The sequence below is a fragment of the Pteropus vampyrus genome, unplaced genomic scaffold, assembly GCF_000151845.1.
Source record: "Pteropus vampyrus isolate Shadow unplaced genomic scaffold, Pvam_2.0 Scaffold300, whole genome shotgun sequence".
NCBI lineage: Eukaryota > Metazoa > Chordata > Mammalia > Chiroptera > Pteropodidae > Pteropus > Pteropus vampyrus.
In genome coordinates this window covers 2,481,953-2,501,093 of record NW_011889081.1, presented here as the reverse complement: position 1 = coordinate 2,501,093, position 19,141 = coordinate 2,481,953, and the positions used below count along the sequence as shown (strand labels likewise).

General features: G+C 49.8%; 1 protein-coding gene across 1 annotated transcript; it reads right to left on the bottom strand.

Moving 5' to 3' along the window:
* Positions 1–2,045: 2,045 nt before the first annotated feature.
* On the bottom strand, positions 2,046–10,571 carry LOC105303164 (serine protease 27-like). The gene is made up of 6 exons (XM_023521217.1): positions 10,523–10,571; positions 7,095–7,121; positions 6,263–6,506; positions 5,044–5,336; positions 4,501–4,670; positions 2,046–4,068 (listed from the first exon to the last, which is right to left on the bottom strand). The coding sequence occupies exons 1-6, from the start codon at positions 10,569–10,571 to the stop codon at positions 3,775–3,777; spliced, it is 1,077 nt and encodes a 358-aa protein (XP_023376985.1). The 3' UTR covers positions 2,046–3,774.
* Positions 10,572–19,141: the final 8,570 nt, after the last annotated feature.

Sequence of the window (19,141 nt, the reverse complement as noted above, 5' to 3'; positions counted from 1 at the left end):
GGTGTCCCCATTAAAGCCTTGAGCTTGTCTCCTGTCCAAGCAAAGGACTGGAAAGGAGACAGCTATCCAGTCTGGGTCCTGAAGCTAAGGAGGGAGCCCTGTCCCTTGGACATCGTGGCATAGCCTGCCCACTGTGGAGGGTTCTGGGGAGGGGCAAGGGACACAGTTCTTGGGGCAGCCTCAGGGCCACCAGCCCTGTAGCCCCAGGAAGCCAGGGAGCAGGACAGGAGAGGGAGGCGGGTCCTTGGCGTGTGCAAGCTCCCTGTGTAAGTCCCTAGCTTCTGAACCTCCCCCAGAGCCTATGACCAGAACCTTCCAGGGACTTGCACAAGGGCAGGCACTGCCCCACCTCACCTTGACTCTCTCCCTTGCATTTACTTGTGTCCACCCAACAGGTGCTTCTGGTATCTTCCATCCTTTCCAGAGCTAGTGGCAGTGGCTGGCTGACACCTTACTGCTGAGGCAATAAAGGGCTGAACCCATAGTGCAGCTGTGCATCTGTTCTACAGAGCCTGTGTGGTTGGCACCCTTCAGCAGGAGTAGCGCCACCCCAGCACCTGGAGTGAGCCACACTTTCCTAAGACAAACCAAATCTGGACACTGGTGCATAGTTCCCAGGTTGGGAAGGGGGGTCTCTGGTTTGGGAACTTTGATTTGTATCCCCTCTTTGCCTTTCCTTCCTCCATGCCTTCTGAGCACCTGAGCCCTGGGTGGTGACATCAGGCCTGGGGCTCAGTGCCTGTCCTGTGACATCAGAGCCATGACTGACCTCTGCTCCTTGAGGCCAGAAGGGGTCTAGGGTCCTGGTCTAGCAGTTTTCCTTCCTGGGGCTGATCATGCTTATGCGTGCATGTGTATGGTGTGTGGGCATGTGTGTGGATTTTCAGGCTCGGTTGTGGCTCCCAGGAAGGGTTCTGGTTACCTCCTCTTGCTTCACCTATAGGCTATTCTGATTGCTACAAGGTTATGATTGCTACAAGGTGGGTGGGGGCCCACTGCCCTCCACCCACCTTTGGGGCATCAGTCTCTGTATTCTTCCTGCAGCTGGCGGGGCCCTGGTACCAACCTCCCACCCACCTGGCAGATGGCTCTAAGGTGCTGTGTGGTGGTGGTTTGGAAACTTGTGTCTGAGCTGCATCCCCACGCAGGTGGGAGAGGGCACCCGTGACAGCTGGGAGCACGTCTCTCCTTAACCTACTTTCACAACACTAAGCCTGCTGCAAACTGTGAATGACATGAAATAAATCTGCTTTCCCTTTTAATCCCATGGTCTCTGCATGAGTGTTTGCCCTGTCTCTCCACAGCCATTGGGTTGAGCATCTGCCCTGGGTCTGGGCAGGGACAGTGTTGGAGTAGGGGAATGTGTGGGACAGGGCAGCTTGCAGCAGCCCAGTGGCTGCATCAGGGGCCACACCCAGGACCCCAGACTCACTTTCCCAGCCCATCTGGGTGGGGTGTCACTGGCGGCTAGGCTGCCCCGGCGGTGTCTGTGATCCTCCGTTAGCCTCTCAACCTGACCAGACCCCTGTCCTGCAGTAGGAGGATCGGGGGGTGATAGCGGACCCCAGGGCACTCAGAAAGCAAGGTCAGCAGGTAGGAGGAGGCAGAGATAGGATGGCTAGTCCTCCTAGTGGAGTCTGGTGTTTGGCCATCTCCGAGCAGTCAGGTTTTGTTCTGGCTTCCCCACAGAGGCTGCAAAGAGGCCTCCCTCCAGGGACCACCTAACCTCTACCCCACCACCACCATGGAACTGAGGCTTTTTATACCCCCAGAGCCAGGTCGAGGGTTTGCCCAGGCCTCTCTCTAAGGCTGCAGGACCCAAGCCAGCTTCTGCTCCCAGCCAGGATGACCGAGAACTTGCCCTCAGGACACCCACAGCTTGGTTCCACACCCAGCCCCCCTGCCTAAGCCTTGGTTCACCTGCTGCCCCCTGAGGGACTTGGAACCCATCTCTGGTCTAGAGGAGAGCGATAAACAGCGCAGTCAGTCCCTGGAGGGCCACAGAGCAGCCAGCTGGGAAGTGGGGCCCCTGTGAGCCTCTACCAGTTGCTGCACCTCCTGGTCCTTCCTATCTGGAGTCAGGGATGCACCTGGCAAAGGAGCACAGAAGGGAATTCAGAATTTGTTCCCACTCTGTCCCCAAGGCCAGTCCATAGCAGGGGCTTGCTAAGTGCTTATTGATTCATTCCATAAATATCCAGGCCTACTTTCTTCCTGGCATCGGGCGGGCAAGCTGTGGCTGTGTGTACATAAGCAGGTGCGTGCATGCACTTGCATATGTGTGTGTTTCTATGTGCATAGGTGTGCATGGGTATGAACATGTGAGTGGAGGCATGGATGTGTACAGGCAGCAGTAGAAGAATCCCTGCCCTCCTAGGAGTCTCATCCAGTCCGTGTTTGCTGAGCATGGCAGGTGAACCCAGGTACCCTTTGAGAATTGGCCCACTTGGGGAGCTTACCACCTGGCTGCAGAAGAGGTCTGCTGTGGCCAGCCTGTGAAGCTAAGGCTGCCCTATGGGCATCTGCACCATCACAGCAGGGCTGTGAACACACTGGGGCCTGAGCTCCAGAGACCTGTTTATGCTGGATTCCTGGTGGTGACAGGCTGAAACAGGGCACACTGGGAAGGAGGGGTGGGTTTAGGGAGATTGTGTGTGGTTGCTGATGACAGGTCAAGGCCTGAGAGGGTGGGGCCCCAGAGCTGGGATCAAGCCGGGCAGCAGGCCTGGGGTGGGGCCTCTATGCAGGATTCCGGCTCATTTCTGAATTCTGCGGGGCAAGAGGGTTCTTGCACAAACCATTAAAGTCACCAAGTCTGACCTGGACCCTGAACCCTGTGGAAGGAGGAAAGAAGGGATCCCAGCCCAGGGAGCTGCCAGAGCCTCAGCCTTCACAGCCCAAGTGGCCTGGGTCTTGCCTTTGTGTGACACCTGTCACAGCTCTGCCCATGCAGTGTGCGGATTTGATAAGGCCACTATGGTCCTTGCATCCCCAAGCTCTGGGGAGGTCCAGCCTTCTGGGGCACTGGGTCTGCAGGGCGCCAGTGGAGCTGTCCCCAGGCAGTTTCCTGGGTGGGGTTGGAGCCTAGGAAGGAGGCGGGCAGGCACAGGAGCCCACAGCAGGATCCGCATCACTGCCTTGCCCTGCTGCACCCTCTGGTACATTCACCATCTACTGAGTCACCCCGAGAGGCAGGTGGGGGCGCCGTCCTGGGTTATAGGAGAAAAACCAGCTCAGAGAGGGCAGTGAGTCCTCCATACCCCATAAAGCCCTCCTCTTCCAGGACCCTCTGCCAGGCCCCCACTTTTTGTGGGGGGCCTATCGCTGCCCCCAGGGCCCAGTCCAGGTGCCCCTCGGCAACATGGTGAGAGTTGCATTAGCAAGGACAATGAGCAGGGAAGCCGCCTATGAGTTCTGGGGACAGGTGTCATGGGACACCAAGGCCCTGGAATCCAGTGACATCCAGCTTCCAGTGTGCCTGCCGCAGCTCTCTTCCCACTGTGAGCCTCACCCTCCATGTGCTCCAACCCTCCACATGTCCCCACTCAGCACTGTCCCCAACTCACAGCTCAGTACCCCACCCCCATCTGGTGCCTCTCCACTCCCCTCCCCCTCAGGGTCCACACCCAGGCAGCTGGCACTGAGGTCGGGTTTTTATTAGAGGGTGAACATAAATAAAAATAACTGGGCATTTGAAAGAAGGGAGAATCAGAGCTATTTACAAATGTACACGTAGGCCCTGAGGCTGTGCTCACCCACCTGCCTGAGTGGGGCTCAGAGGCAGGTGAGCAGGGTGGTGAGGACCAGGAGGATGGTGTGGGCTGCCAGGCAGGGCGCAAAATTCTTATCAAGGGGCTGCTGGACCCGGGGTTCCCGCTTCTGGCCACCTGACCTGGCCTGCTGGAACTGCAGTTCTGGGATAATCCGATGGATCCAGTTATGGTGGGAAGTGACCCGGATGTAGACACCTGGACGGTTCCGGCGGGCACAGCCCTCACCCCAGCTGATCACCCCAGCCTGAAGCCATGACTGGTTCACAAGGCATACCAGAGGGCCCCCTGAGTCACCCTGTGGAGGAAGTAGAGGAACTGTCAGCCCACAGGGACCCAAGAGTCAGCAGGTACACAGGCACACATAGCTGTCTTCCTCCTTTTGTTCCTCTCCTCAACTCTCAGCCCTAGGAATGTCCCTGCCCAGCTCTCCTCACACTACTGGCTGGTCCTTCCTTTTCTGGCCTGGGGTGCCCATTTCTTTAGCACTCTCAGACCATCTGCTCAGAGTGGTATGTTGAAAGTATATTTTCTCAACCCCCACTGCACACCTACTGACTCCCCTGGGTGGGGTCCAGGGATCTACCTTTCCCATCTGACTGAATGCACAGCTCTGGTCTGGACTGTGAGCCCACCTACTGGGGCCTCAACCAGGCTGGGCTAGTTCCCACCTTGACCTGGGCCTAGGGAGCAGGGCTCAGCCTCTGGCGCAGCCTATCCCAGCCCGTACCTTGCAGGCATCTTTCTTGCCCTCAGCGAAGCCGGCACACAGCATGTCGTCCTTGATGGTTTTCAGCTGCAAGTCAGAGTCAGTATCTTTGCTGTAGAGTAGGTTGCACTTGGGTGTGTCAATGATGGGCACAGCAAGTTTCTGCAGGATTCGAGGGTTGGGCAGGCGGTCTGTGGAGGAGTGAAACACCCTGCATCTTAGCAGACAGTCTTACCAAGGACCCCGTGGCCCTGGGTTCTCGAGAATCACAGCTCTGTCGCTCCCCATTTCTTGCTTGGTTTTAGACCTTTTGGCTCAGGGCTTTGTGGGACAATTCCTCCTTCCCTCCTTCCATGCACCAGGCTGAGCTCCTTCTGGCCTCTCTCCACTTCTCTATGGCTCCTCCTTCTGAGTTTGCTGCCTCTTTCCCATACTCACTCCACCCATTTCAGTAGACATCATGTGTACCCATATCAACAAAAAGATTGTTGGTTCAAAGTGGCCCCCAACTTTCCTGGGATCATCTCTAGGTATGTCCCCCATTTTCTGCCTCTGCCCCATTACCTTGTTCACTGGGGCTGCCCCAGCCGGTGACCCAGCATTTCGTGCCCGTTTCAAAAGTGACTGAGGGGTCAGGCAGGCACACAGGGAGGATATAGTTGGTGAAGGTCACAGGTGTATCCAGTTCCACCAGGGCCACATCGGCACTGGAGGCCATGCCCTGGTACAGGGGGTTGCTCTCTACCCGCTTCACCCGAGCATACATGGCATGCGGCCCTGGCTTCACCAGCTGCCGTGCCCCCAGCAGGACCCGGTACAGGGATGTTTCAGAGGTGCTGGTGGGAAAGAGCAGAGAGCTGGTGTGAGGCAGCCCCTCTGGGGCTTCAAAGGGGATGTTGCTGGAGGTTAGATGGGGAAAGGGAAGAGTAAGGAGTTGGTGGTGTTTCTCCGCTGCCACATAGCTCCCTCCTGTTTTCCAGGTTTACTGCCTGACATCTCTCTTTGTATAGTATCTTCAAAAAAATCTCCAGGAGGACACACATTAGGGTGGGGTGGTTAAGGGTGCATAAGCTAAAGTGGCTTTAATCTCTGACTTTAATTTCCAGCTTCACCCCTGGCCAGCTGGGTGACCTTGGGCAAGTCACCTGTCAAGTTCTGTGACTCAGTTTCCTCAGCTGTGAAGTGGGGACAGTAACAGCCTCTACTTGAAAGTCTTGCTGTGAGGGGTGAAGATAAACACCCATGGCAGTGCAGCTGGGGGCCAGCCAACTCGGGATTGGCCCAGCGAACTACTCCCTCTGAGCCTGCATTGCTAAATTTAAGATGTGAGATTTTAAAGGAATTGCAGAGCTGTGGTGAGGCAAGAGCTGAGGTTCTTGGGAAACCTTGAAGGTCAGGGGTCGGGAGGTTTGCAGTGTGGTAGCAGGGATGGTTGGCCTGGCCCTTTGGTCAGGGATGGCATGGTGAGGAGGAGGAAGGGACATTCTACTCCAGTCCTTGGGCTCATCTGTAACCAGAGTCCCAGCTGGAAAAAGGAGTGTCCTGAATTTGAGGTGTGGGACGAGGGATCAGGGCCAGGGCTAGGGTGTGGGAGGAGCCTGCCAGCCTTTGCAGGCACAGGGCCCCAGGCTTGGCCAGGCACCTCTCTGGTGAGACAAGTAGTGGACCTCTCTGCTGGGCTTTGGGGAGCAAGGGCTGACTGGGAAGCAGCAATTGCAGCTGGAAGGCGGAGCAGACAAGGGAGATCAGTGGTGAGGGAGGGAGCGGGGTTTGGCCAACTCACTTGGAGAAGCAGTGCGCTGCAGTGAGGACCCACCGCTCTGTGATGAGGCTGCCCCCACAGAAGTGGCTTCCGTTTCGCTGGATGCTGACTTGCCATGGCCACTCACCCTCCAAGGCATCCTGCCCGCCTACCATCCGGTTCAGCATCCTGGGGTGCCCGCAGACTAGGGTAACACAAGGCAATGCTCGCTGGGGGTTGGTTCCATGGCTGATTCTCTGCCCCAGCCCCACATTCCCGCTTCTTTCTGCTCAATTCAGGGCTCCCCCTGCCCCTGACCTGCTTGAGATTGGGGGGCGGGGAGGGGGGCAGGTCAGAGGCCTGAGCATCAGGTCAGCCTCTGACACAGGCAGACACTTCCCAATTGTGGGAAAGACCACCCCACCCCCACCCCAATGTGCCTCATGCCTGTCACCTGTAAAATATTGTAGTGAGGGTTGAGAGAACACATGTAGAGGTCTTACCCCAGGGCCTGACAAATGGGCTCCTGGAAGGACAGTGGATATTGGGAGGGTCCCACACAGGGTAAGTAATCCCAAGGGAGTCTGTTATTATTACAGCAGAATAATCAACAGGTACCATCCTTAGCTTCCTGTCACTTTTTCCTGCCCCCATCTCCATGCTTCATGCCTCAGTGGTCCTCTTGGGCTATCAGACATCCTCCTGTCTGGGCTCCAGTTCTACTGAGCCACAGCTTTTCCTTACTTTGGAATTCCCCGCGCCTTGCCCATTTATTCTGGGTCGCCTCCCAGGTGTGTTTGAGAGCTTCTGGCCAGTCTCACAGCTCTCAGATAAGCCCGCTTCTGTCCCCCAACCCAAGGGCCTTGTTGCTTACCGCTCGATGCCTTGGCCCCCTGAGTCCCTGGAAGGGAGAAAAGGGAGTGGTCAGTCAACTTTGCCACAGCCAGGGTCTGCTCCTCCTGTCCCCAACGCTGGTCAACTTGGCCCTCCTCTACTCCATACCCAGCCCCCTAAGGACTCAGGACAGTCCACAGAGGGACCCCACAGGCCCTCCCTTCGAGGTCTACAGGCCCAGGCCTATGGGCCAGAGCTTATCTGCAAGGACAGACTCCTTGCCATACAAGGAGGCAATCAGAAGATGCCAGTGATGGGACCCCCGTCATGGCTTGACTCCTGCTTGGGACAGGATGGTTCCTCTCATCCCTGCAGGGGTCTCTTCCTCCAAACACCACACCTATCCTTGTCTGGAAGCTCTGGGGAGAACCCAGCCTTCAGCCCTGGTGCTGTGGGGTCTGCATTCTACCCTTTGGACAGCCTGGAGTTGAGCTAAAGGGAGAGGCCCGGGAACTGCCTCTGCATTTCAGAGATCTGAATCTTCTCACAGTCTGTTCTGAGGAGTAAGTCTCCAATCTAACTTCAGTCCTGAGGCTATGGCTCAGCCCCACAGGTCTCAGGGGAAGGAGAGACAAGCCAGCCAGTGGTCTTAATGAGTCAGTCTTCCCAAGATTCCAGATTCCCAAGAGCCGACCCCCTCTCAGGCATTTCAGTATGCTCTACCAGTGGAGCCCAAGACACCCTGCTGGGCCATAATGCCCTGGGGTTGGGGAGGTGAGGGGACAGGCAGAGTGATGGGGATAGGGCTGTTTTTGAGGCTGCATCTCCCCAGGATCCATTGCCTCACATCGTGTCTCTGGACAAGGCATAGGACCTGCTATTAGGCCTTTGCAGGAACCTCTGCCCCAGCCTTGAGACCACAGCCAGGGCAACAATCCCCAGTGCAGTGCCAGCTATACTCTGGAAATACCTGCCCCTCAAGAGAGGTACCCCTCAGAGCTAGGGTGTGGGGATCAAGACAGCCTCTCTCCACCTCAGCCCTTAGCATTTCTGTACCCCAACCCTTTTTTAGGCCCAGAGGGTGGGGCAGCTATTTTTGAAACCATCTTTACTCTGACCAGCCCCATGGAGGTTAGAGGCCCCGGGTTGCAAGCACAGGGCTGAGCCATGCATCTTCATGGGTGCCCGAGGACCCTGAGGTTTTTTATGGGACCCCTGTTCTTCTAGCCAGACTCCTAGTCCAAGGGGTGTACTGCCCAATGCTGAGGGGTCGGGGTTGGGGGGTAGGGGGGAGCCGTAGATGTGGCAAGAGGAGGAAGTGGACGCTGGGAAGCTCAGAAGGCACAGGCAGGACTGGTCACTCTTCAAAGTAGGAGTGCCAAGCAGAAGTGTGGGGACAAGGGTGGGATAAGCCCAGGCAAGTGATGAGAACAGGAAGTCTGCCCTGGACTTACTGCTCACGGATTTGTGTTCACAAGGCGTCCTTTAAAAATGCAAATGTTCCCCAGGAAGGCTGCTCATCTTAAAGCAATATAATTTAGCTAGATTGCTAGCACCTGACCCCCTGCTCTTTCCAAGGCCTGATGTTTCTGCTTGCACACGATGCTCCGTTCACCTGTCTGTACTCACTGGCACTAAGGTACTTACAGGCTCGTCCTCTTCCTATGGGAATTTTCCTGAGCATTGTCCTGGTTCTCCCCACAGTCATTCCCCATTCCATACACGCAGATGGATCCAGGGTCCACTCCCAGGATCAAGTGCATATGCCTGCAGCCTGGCAGATGCCCCTTGAGGCTTTGCAGGCTTCCTCACCCCAGCCTCTGAGGAACTCTACTTCTCATTCCTGCTGAGTCCTCTGGCCTCTGAGGGTTTGCTCACAACACGCCTCTGTCTAGAGGCCCTTTACTCCTCCTAGTTACTACATGTCCAGATCCTACAGGTCCTAATCCAGATTGAGGCCTAACAAATGCAGCTTCCTCTGGGCAGCTCTCCTTGCTCACACTGTCTGGAAAGCCTGGCCCCTTCTCCTGAGTTCTTGGTCCTTCTGCTGGGCCTCATAGAGCTCTGCCCACCTCAGTCACCCTGGAGGTAGGATTGCTTATCTCACCTATTGGCCCAGGAGCTCCTTGAAGGCAGAGCCCACATCCAGGGGGCTGAGCCAAGGGGACATAGATGGACAGAAGGAGAGCAGCTGGAGGGGGCTGGTCTGACCAAGAAGGGGTGATGCAGAGACCTGGGCTCTGCACAGTGGGCGTCTTGTCGGGGGATGGATAAGCCGGCCAGGGGTTCAGGCCCTTCCTTTGGGCCATGGGCCTGTAGCTGGTGGAGGCTTGGGTGGTGGGAATGGGAGAAACCTAAGCCTTCAGGAGGGAAGAGCTAGAGGTGGGGCTGAGAATGGCATTGAAGGAGTCAGGCCTCTGGCACAGCTGTTTGTAAGTCAAATGCAGGCTGCTGTTTCCACTTTGGCAATGACCTTGGTTACTTAACCTATTGGGAGTGATCATGGTGTTACATCCTCTAGCAGAGATGGGCTCCCTCAAAGAGCGTTGTTATCCTTGTGCCAGGATGCCAGGAGGGGAACCCAGGGAGGCTGGCCCTCTCCACAGAGATGCCCTCCTGGTGCCCTCCAACCCCTGGTAGGAAGCCTGGAGCCATGGCCGAGTTGGAGCCTGAGGTGACCCAGCTTGGCCCTGGGAGGTGACTTGAGGACAAGGAAGTGAGGTGGTAGCCGAGCTGGCCAGGCTGGCCCAGGAATGTGGGAAGGTTTCCCTGGCAGAGGGCAGCCCTGGCCGGGAGGGGCCTGGCAGGTGTGGTTCCCTGGCTGGCACCTGCTGACCCTGACCCAGGATTGGAAGACAGACAGGACAGGGGTGCAGGGCCTGCTCCTCCCCATATCCTCCCTCTCTAGTGGAAACAAGAGCCTTCACCCCTGGCCCCGACCTTCACCCTCACTTCCCATTGAGTCTCCCCGGCCAGTCTCCTGGGGCTCACTGGCTCAGGCAGCAGCTCTGCCACCCCCCTTCAGAGACCTAGCTGATGGCAGTCCTGGGATTTGGAGCCCAGTGGCTCTTGAATTCAGGTCCTGCATACATGCAGCCTGTGTCTTCATCTGGGAGATGGGGAGTGGCCAGATGAGAAGAAGCAGAGGCAGCAAGCCCAGTGCTTGGCCAATGAACTTCAAAGCAAGGTGGAGGGAAGGAGCAAAGCCCTTGCCCCTGTCACTGCCTCAGGGGTCTTCTTGGGCCTGCACCCACATCCCCGTCCTGCCTTTCCCACTTCACTCTCCCAGGTAGGACATCTGGACCTTCCCACCCACCTGGGAGGCCACACCACTGGAGCGGGGAGGGGAGGCCTATGCCACAGCCCCAAGCCTGGCCAGGGAGTTAGAGGCTTAGCTAGAGCTCCAGACAGGGCAGAGGGGCCCCTCTGGGAGGAGCGGACTGACTTCCTACAACATCCAAAACTCACCAAACCGCAGCAGCAGCAGGAGCAGGGCCATGGCCGGCAGCCGCCTCATGATCTTGAGCCTGGCTGGGGTGCCAGGTGGGGGACAGTGGTGGTGGGAGCTCCTGGAGCGCTAGAGTGAGGTGCCAGCCTCCATGAAGTGGGGTTTTATGCTGGAGGTGAGTGTCAGCTTGACTATGCTGCCCAACCTGTTGGCCTGGCCCGCCCAGGTCTGTTGGAAGGAAGGAGGCACCCCAGAACTCCGACTCCTCCATAACCTGGCCCTGAACCCCTGAACCCCAAGGGGCCAGACCCCTCACCCTAATATACCTTAGGGTCTTGGGGCCAGGGTGCACCTCTCCCATTTGGGTGCTTATGGCCTGGGGTTCTGTCTGTCACCATGAACTGACCACAACCCTCCCTACTGACCACAGGCCTCACGTAAGTTGGTTGCAGTCCACCCACTAGACTGTGGGTGTTTCATTCATTCATTTGTTCATTCATATTTATTGAACACCTGCTATGTACCAAACATCAGTGAGCCAGAGTTTTGGCTGTGGCTTACACTAGTGGGGGGCAGACAGGGAAAAGTCCAGGTCACCGGTGCTTATGGAATAAACAAGAGCAGAAGGAATCAGGACGTGTGTGTTTGGTGGGGTCCCTAGCTGACCCCAGTGCCCCTCACGGGCATTCGCCCCAGGAAACTAGGTCCTAGAAGCCCCCACCCAAACGTGCGGTGCCAGGACCAACCTCAAGATGGCCCCAGTCCCGTTCCTGGGGCTACACCCTTCTCCCCGGGACCGGGGGCGGTGTGGTGGAGGGGGCTTCCCAGAACCTGCGGGCCGGGGCGGGCGGGGCGGAAGCTGGTTCTGGGAAGGCCGGTCCGGGGTGACCGTCGCTGGAGTCCCTGCCCTGGGCGCGGCCTTTCAGGATCCTAGACGTGCGGCCGCAGCGGCGGAAGCTTCTCGGGGAGGAAGTTATTTGGGACACTGGGCTACGTCAGAGCAGGAGTCGGGGCTCTGGCGGCCACACCCCGCTCAGGCCGCGGGGTCAGGGTCCGGGCGAAGCCCTGGATGAGGTCTGGAGATTCCTGGATGAGGTCTGGGGTGGGGGGCTCTGGATGGCAGGCAGAGCCCTGCCTCAATTTCCCCGCATGCGCAATGGCTGCGTATGTGGATAAGGTGTGCTGCGGGGCGCCGAGGGACGTGGGGGCCGGGGTCGCTGGCCTTTGGGCCGGGCTGGGTTCCGGCAGCCCCCTGCCCTCTGGTCCTCGGTCCTGGCAGGCGCTCCTGGTCAGTGCAGCCCAGCCCTCTAGTGGCCGCTGGCAGAAGCGTCGCGCGGGCTCGGCGGGATACGTGCCCCCGGGTCTCTCCAGCCTGTCACTCCACTTCTCTTGTCCCTTGCCTTCCCTGTCCTTCCTACGCACCCCACCCGCGTTGTCTGGGCGAGCTGGGCCACCTGTGGGGGTTGCAAGGAGTGTAGGGAGCCCAGATTGTGGTAGAAAGAGAGATTTCAGACTCTTTCGTTCGCTCGTTAGTTTTTCTGTAAGTATTTTTTTAGCACATTTGGTGTCCAGCACTGTTCCAGGGTGAACAAAACTGTCCTCAACTTATGGTGTGGAAGAGACGGTAACACACTTTAAAGGGGAGAATATCTAATCACGAACTATGGAAAGTGTTTCAAAACGTCTGGGGGCGTGGGGGGGAACGACACATTTCTCCAGGCCCCTGAAGATCAGTTCTTCTATTTCAGAGGGGGTTCAGACTCTAGCCAACTGCTTCCTCTCAGGCGCCTTTTTCAGTTTTTTCTGCCCTTTTTTTTTTTTTTTTTTGGTCAATTCTAAGGGCAGCTCTGCCTTAAAATCAAGTAAGCAACAAAAGTTAAGATGTGATCAGAAAGTTAGGATGCCAGAGAAAGTTGGGCTCTGAGGAAGTCACAGTGGATATCACAAAATAAAAGAGGTGGCCCATAAACTAAAAATTATAAGCAAAATTGGTTACAAAATCAAAATGCAAACAACAGGAAAAATATTTATGGGCAATGTGGCAAAATATCAACACTGTAATTGTCCAAAGTGCTCAAGAAATTGATCAGAAAAACACTGAGACCCTTAAGATGAAATGAACTAAGGACACAGACAAGTCACCAAAGAGGAAAACAATTTGGTTAATAGACTTACTGAGAAGGGTTCAGCCTCAGTAATTAAATGAATGCAAATCAAAGCCAAGGCAAAGAGATGCTAGTTCTCCTGTATGAAGTTAGCACAGCACTGGAAGAATGCTATTAGTCAAGGCTGTCGGGAAATGGGCCAGTTGGTGGGCATGTAACTGGCCCAGCCCTTTTGTAAATCAGTTTGCTGGTCTGTGGCTTCAGCTTTTTTAAATAGTTATTCCCCTCGATTCAGTGACTTCACCACAGGAAGTCTAGCCTAAGAGGGATAATATAGAAAAAAGCATTATGATAAAAGGCATTAGTGGCCAGGTTATTTATATTTGCAAAACAAAAAACCCCAAAACACACAAGAATAAAACACTAGTTGGGTAATGGTAAATAAAACATTTTCTAAATAGAATTCATAAAAATGACATAAAAATGAAGATTGGGTAACTCTGGAGAATGCTCATGATATAAAGGGAAATGAAAAAGGACAGATATGAAAATTTGTAGAAAGTATGAAAATTTTTTTTAATTTCAAAGGAGCAGCAGCAACATCCAAAAGAAAAGGTGGCTGCCATGATCAGCTAGGAGTGGTTCTGTAGTCATGTGGATTTCTTTCAAAAGCAGGTGACAGGAACTTAAGACTCATGAAACATAAAGGATGTTCATGGGACCTTTGCTCCTGGTTGGTGGAACCCAGTTGGTTGGACCTTCCTGCAATGCTCCAGTTGAAGGAAAAGCTAGCTGCAGGACCCAGGATAGTGCTGACAACCCCCAGGACACTCTTCTCTCTGGTGGTGACTGCATTCTCTAAACCCTAAGATGACTACCTGAGCTGGGAAAGTGGCCACCAGCTAAAGTCTCTTCCTTAAGGAATGCCAGCTAAGAAGACTAGAGCTCCTCCTCTGCCTCTGTAGAAAGATTGTTCATTCAGTATGAACAGTCCCAGGGAAGGAGATTAAGTGGACCAGCTTGACTCCTGGCCCAAGCTGGTCAAATGGCCCACCATGTGGCCACAGGACAGAATTTGTTAGCAGAAAGGACGAGGAAAGAAAGATGTTGGTCAGTGAGAAGCAATAATCACCCACACTCTCAGTCAAGTGTGAGAGTGAAATAAAGACATTTTCAGACATGAAGTCTCAAAAAATTTAGCCTCCATGCACCATTCTTGAGAAGCCACTAGAGGAGAATGTTCTCCTACTAAAGAAGGAATAAACCAAGAAAGTATTAAATGTGGGCTGTAGAAAACAAAGATCTAACACAGAAGAGAAGTGAAGGGACTCTTCAAGATACTAACGAAGACTCTGGAATGACAGCTGTGCCGTAAACATAGAGAACAATGAGTCCTCGTTTGAACACTGTGACACAAAAAACAGGAATGCTGACATTGTCATCATCATGCCCTCTGCCATTGTGCTATCTTTCAATCTGAATGATGTGCTCCACCAAAACAAGATGTAAATGAAGAAAGAGGAAGACATGAGACCAAGAACATAGAAAAGCAAAACCAGGAGAAAGGCAAATGGAATTCTAAGGATGACACCTAAAGGGACATCTCAAAGATAAGGAAAATGGGATCTCAAGGAGGGATGCAGCAGAGAAGAAAAAGGAAGTGATACAGTTCCCTAATGGGATTGACCTTGTGGGGAATTGGAAAGTCTGGGTAGGTACAAAAGAAATGAACAGCAATAAAAAGGCAATTATTAACTTCAGGAAAAAAATTAAGGAGAGGAAATAAACATAGTTTACTATAAGTCTTGGCCAGGACTCCAAAAGTCTCTTCCCATTATGGCATCAGCCAGACTCGAGGTCCAGGATGTTGTCAACTAAATCAGATTCAGGAGCAGATGAGGCTTTTTCAGCATGGTCTCTCTCAATCTGAAGCACTGTGAACCGAAGAGTTCGCTCTGTCCACTCTACATACAATGGTGGGGAAGGGACTGATAACCACAATAGATAACCCCACATAGAAATCACTAGTCCATAGCATTTCTGAAATCCAGCTAGGCACATGCTGCTACTTCTTCCTACTCTGGGAGCAAGGAATGTGTGTTGTGTAGAGTCACAAAGAGTGGTTCTTCATGATTCTTAGCTCTACCCTCTGGGCTTTTGGCTCTGGCTTCTGAATCATCCATCCTTTTCCTTAAGAAATGGTTCATATCTGTAGCTGAATAGCTTTCTCTGTCAATCTACTTCTTGTCTATAGAAAGTTGGGAATCTAAGGAACTGTTCTTTTCAGTTCAAGCTCATATAATTTAATGACTTCTCATCAGAAATAATGGAGGCCAGAAGACAATAAAACATCTTTAAAGTGCTGAAATGATGATGATGATGATGATGATGATGATAATGATGATAATGATGATGCTACCTGTCAACCCATAATTCTATATTCAATGAAAATATTTTTTAAGTACTAAGGGAAGTAGACAATTTCAGATAATTGAAAACTAAGAATTTATTGCTGGTAGTCCCATAGTACAAGAGATTTCAGGTAAAGGTAAATGATCCCAGATGAAATTGTAGATTTTCAGAAAGGAATGAGGAGCACTAGACATGGAATATATATAGGTAAAAGTAAAATATTGTTTTTTTCCTCTTAATTTCTTTAAATTAACATATGAGTGTTTAAAGCAAAACCTATTTTGTGGGGTCTATACCATATATAGATATAATGCATTTGACACCTATGTATAAAGTATGAGATGAGGTACATGGGCCCATATAATTGCAAATTTCATACATTTTACATGAATGGTACAATATTAACTTTAAGTAGACTGTGAAAAGTTAATCATTTCTACCTTTTACATTTGTTATTGGGGCATCCCATGTATTCAAATTAAACTCCCAGTAACTGATATCCTATTAGGAGCCTGATGTATTAACTTCTCAGAAGACACCCAACACTCTGGATTTCACTGGTTTCTACAAGAATTTTCACCCTGGTTAAAAATTATTTTAAAAGTGCGTGCCTGTAATTTATTTTTGACTTGACTCAAATAAGAGATAAAACAATCCATCAATTTTTTTTTAGGAGGAGGGAGTCAAATGGAAAATTCATTAGAAATAGGGTAACACTCCACAGACAGATATGGTCTCCTCTGAGACAGAGAGTGAGAAGGACCAAGAGAGGCTTGAAAAGATGGTGAGCGTGTGTGTAGGGCAGTGGGGGTGGGGGTGGGGCGGCGAATGTCCATCAATTTTTAAAAACTACTTGATAAATTAAAGTTGGCTAATCTGATCCTTCATACTTATTTTCCTAATCAGGCTGAGCTGGTTAAAAAATTGAATACAAAATATGTTCTACCTATTTTTCACAATAGTTGTGATCATTCTCGGACCATTCTGCCCTTCTCCACTGTTTGATATTTGGGTGCTTACATACTGACTCAGGACCATTATTCTAAACTCGTATCCAACTAACCCTACCTCATGGTCAAACGTGGTACTGTAGGGGCTTGTTTTGAAGGAGGTGGTCAAGAAATTCTAATGAGGAAAATGATGCACACCTGGATGAACTGAGAAGGAGCTAATGGAAGAACAAGAGCAGACATCACATGGGTGTGACCTGTCACCTACTGGTTTAATGAAAATTGGTTTTGTTATATGTCATTCCACCTAAAATTACAGAACCTATCAACAATGTTAAGTGAGGACTGTGCTGATTTCATTCCCTTTGGAGCTATACTCAGAAGTGGGATCACTATATCATATGGTAGTATTATTTTAATGTTATTGTGAATGTTTTTAGAAACATCCATTCTATTTCCCATGTCTCTACCAATTTACATGCCCACCAACATTGTACAAGGATTCACTTTTCTCCATGCCTTCAGCAACACCTGTTAGCTCTTGTCTTCTTGATAATAGCCATCGTAACAGGTGTGAGGTAATATCTCATTGTGGTTTTGATTTGTATTTCCCTGATGATTAGTGATGTTGAACCCTTTTTCATATACCTGTTGGCCATTGTATGTCTTCTTTGGAAAAATGTCTATTCAGGTCCTTTTCCCATTTTTAATTGAATTATTATTATTATTACTACTATTACTACTACTACTACTACTACTACTACTACCACTACTACTACTACTGAGTTATGTGAGTTTCTTTTATTTTTTTGATATTATCTCATTATGCATATGGTTTGCAAATATTTTATTTCATTCCTTGCCTTTTTTATTTTGATCATTTCCTTTGCCATGCAGAAGTTTTTAAACTATATATTGTTTCATTTGTTTATTTTCGCTTTTGTTGCCAGTGCTTTTAGTATCAAATCCAAAAAACAGTCACTGCCAAGACTAATGTTAAGGAGCTTTGCCCCTATGTTTTCTTCTAGGAGTTTTATGGTTTCAGGTCTTACATTTAAGTCTTAATCCATTTGGAGTTAATTTTTGTGTATCGTGTGTATTATTCTTTTCCATGTGGATATCCCAGCACTATTCATTGAAGAAACTATCCTTTCCCCATTGTGTATTTTTGGCACACTTGTCAGAGATTAGTTGATTGTATATATATATATATGAGTTTATTTCTAGGCTCTCTATTCTGTTCCATTGGTCTGTGTATGTGTTTTTATGCCAGTACTATACTGTTTTAATTACTATAGCTTTGTAATATAGTTTGAAATCAGGAAGTGTGATGATTTCAGCTACTTCTTCTTCCTCAAGATTGCTTTGTCTATCTTGGGTCTTTTGTGGTTTTGTATGAATTTTAGGATTTTTTTTTCTATTTATGTGAAAAATGCCATTGGAATTTTGGTAGGGATGGCACTGAATATGTACATCACTTTGGATAGTGGGGGCATTTTAACAACATAAATTTTTCCAATCTATGAACCAGGGTTATCTTTACATATATTTGTGTCTTTTTCAGTTTCTTTCATCAATTTGACATGGTTTTCAATGTATAGACCTTCACTTTCTTGGTTAAATTTATTGCTAAGTATTTTCTTCTTTTTGATGCTATTGTAAATATGATTGTTTTCTTAATTTCTTTTTTGGTTAGTTCATTGTTAGTATATAGAAATGCAACTGATTTTTATATGTTGATTTTATATCCTGCAACTTGACTGAATTCATTTATTAGTTCTAATGGGGTGTGTGTGTGTGTGTGTGTGTGTGTGTGTGTGTGTGTGTGTGTGTGTGTTGGGTCTTTAGGGTTTTCTATATACAGGCATACCTTAAAGATGTTATGGGTTCAGTTCCAGACTACCACAACAAGGTGATCATAGTAATAAAGCAAGTCATTAATATTTTTGCTGGTGGAAGGTCTTGCCTTCAACTTGTAAAAAACACAACATCTGTGAAGTACAAAAAAGTTAAGTGAAATAAAAGGTTTGCCTGTATATCATGTCACCTGCATGTAGAGACAGTTTTATTTCTTCCTTTCTGATTTGAATGCCTTTTGTTTATTTTTCTTGTCTGATTGCTCTGCCTAGTACTCCAGTACTATGCTGGACAGGAGTGGTGAGAGTGGATACCCTTGTCTTCTGCCTGATCTTAGAGGAACAGCTTTTTTACTGTTGAAGATGACATTAGCCATGGGCTTGTTATATATGGCCTTTATTATATTGAGATACAATCCTCCTATACCTCATTTATTGAGAGTTTTTATCATGAAAAAATGTTGAATTTTGTCAAATGCCTTTTCTGCATCTAGTGAGATGATCATATAATTCTTATCCTTCATTCTATTAATGTAGTGTATCATGTTTACTGATTTGCATATATTTAATCATCCTTGCGTCTCAGGGATAAATTTCACTTGGTCGTAATGTATGATTCATTTAATGTGCTGTTGAATTCAGTTTACCGGTATAGGGTTTTTGCATCTATAATCATCAGGGATATTAGACTGTAATTTCCTTTTCTTATAGTGTCCTTATCTGGCTCTGGTGTGGGGCTAATGCTAGCCTTGTACAATGAGTTTGGATGTGTTCCTTTCTCTTCAATTTTTTTGGAGGAATTTGAGACAGATTTGTTAATTCTTCTTTAAATGTTTGGTATAATTCACCTGTGAAGCCTGGTACTGGGTTTTTCTTTGTTGGGAGCTTGTTTTTGTTGTTGTTTTTGTTTTTTACTGCTTCAATCTCCTCACCTGTTATGGTCAGATTTTCATTTCTTTATGATTCAATGTTGGTAGGTTTATATTTTTAGGAACTTATCCCTTTCTTTTAGGTTATACAATTTTTAGTAGTTTCTTATGATTCTTTATATTTTTGTAGTATCAGTAGTAATGTCTCCTTTTATAATTTGATTTATTCAAGTTTCTTTTTTCTTTATTAGTCTAGGTAAAGGTTTGTCAATTTTATCTTTTCAATGAAATGAAAAAAATTTTATTTGAAATGAGAAAATGTTTATTTTTTTCTATTGTCTTTCTAGTCTCTATTCATTTCTACTCTGTTCCCTTCTATTAACTTTAGATTTAGTTTTTTCTTCTTTTACCTAATTTCTTTTACCTAATTTCAAAAAAGGTAGGTAA

Bases quoted from the DNA above. Each gene is read 5' to 3' on its own strand.
- LOC105303164 (XM_023521217.1), bottom strand. From the start codon at position 10,571: ATGAGGCGGCTGCCGGCCATGGCCCTGCTCCTGCTGCTGCTGCGGTTT. The intron at 7,122-10,522 runs GTGAGTTTTGGA...TCTCCCTTCCAG, and splicing joins CCTGCTGCTGCTGCGGTTTG to GGACTCAGGGGGCCAAGGCA. The intron at 6,507-7,094 runs GTAAGCAACAAG...TGAATTGAGCAG, and splicing joins GGGGGCCAAGGCATCGAGCG to AAAGAAGCGGGAATGTGGGG.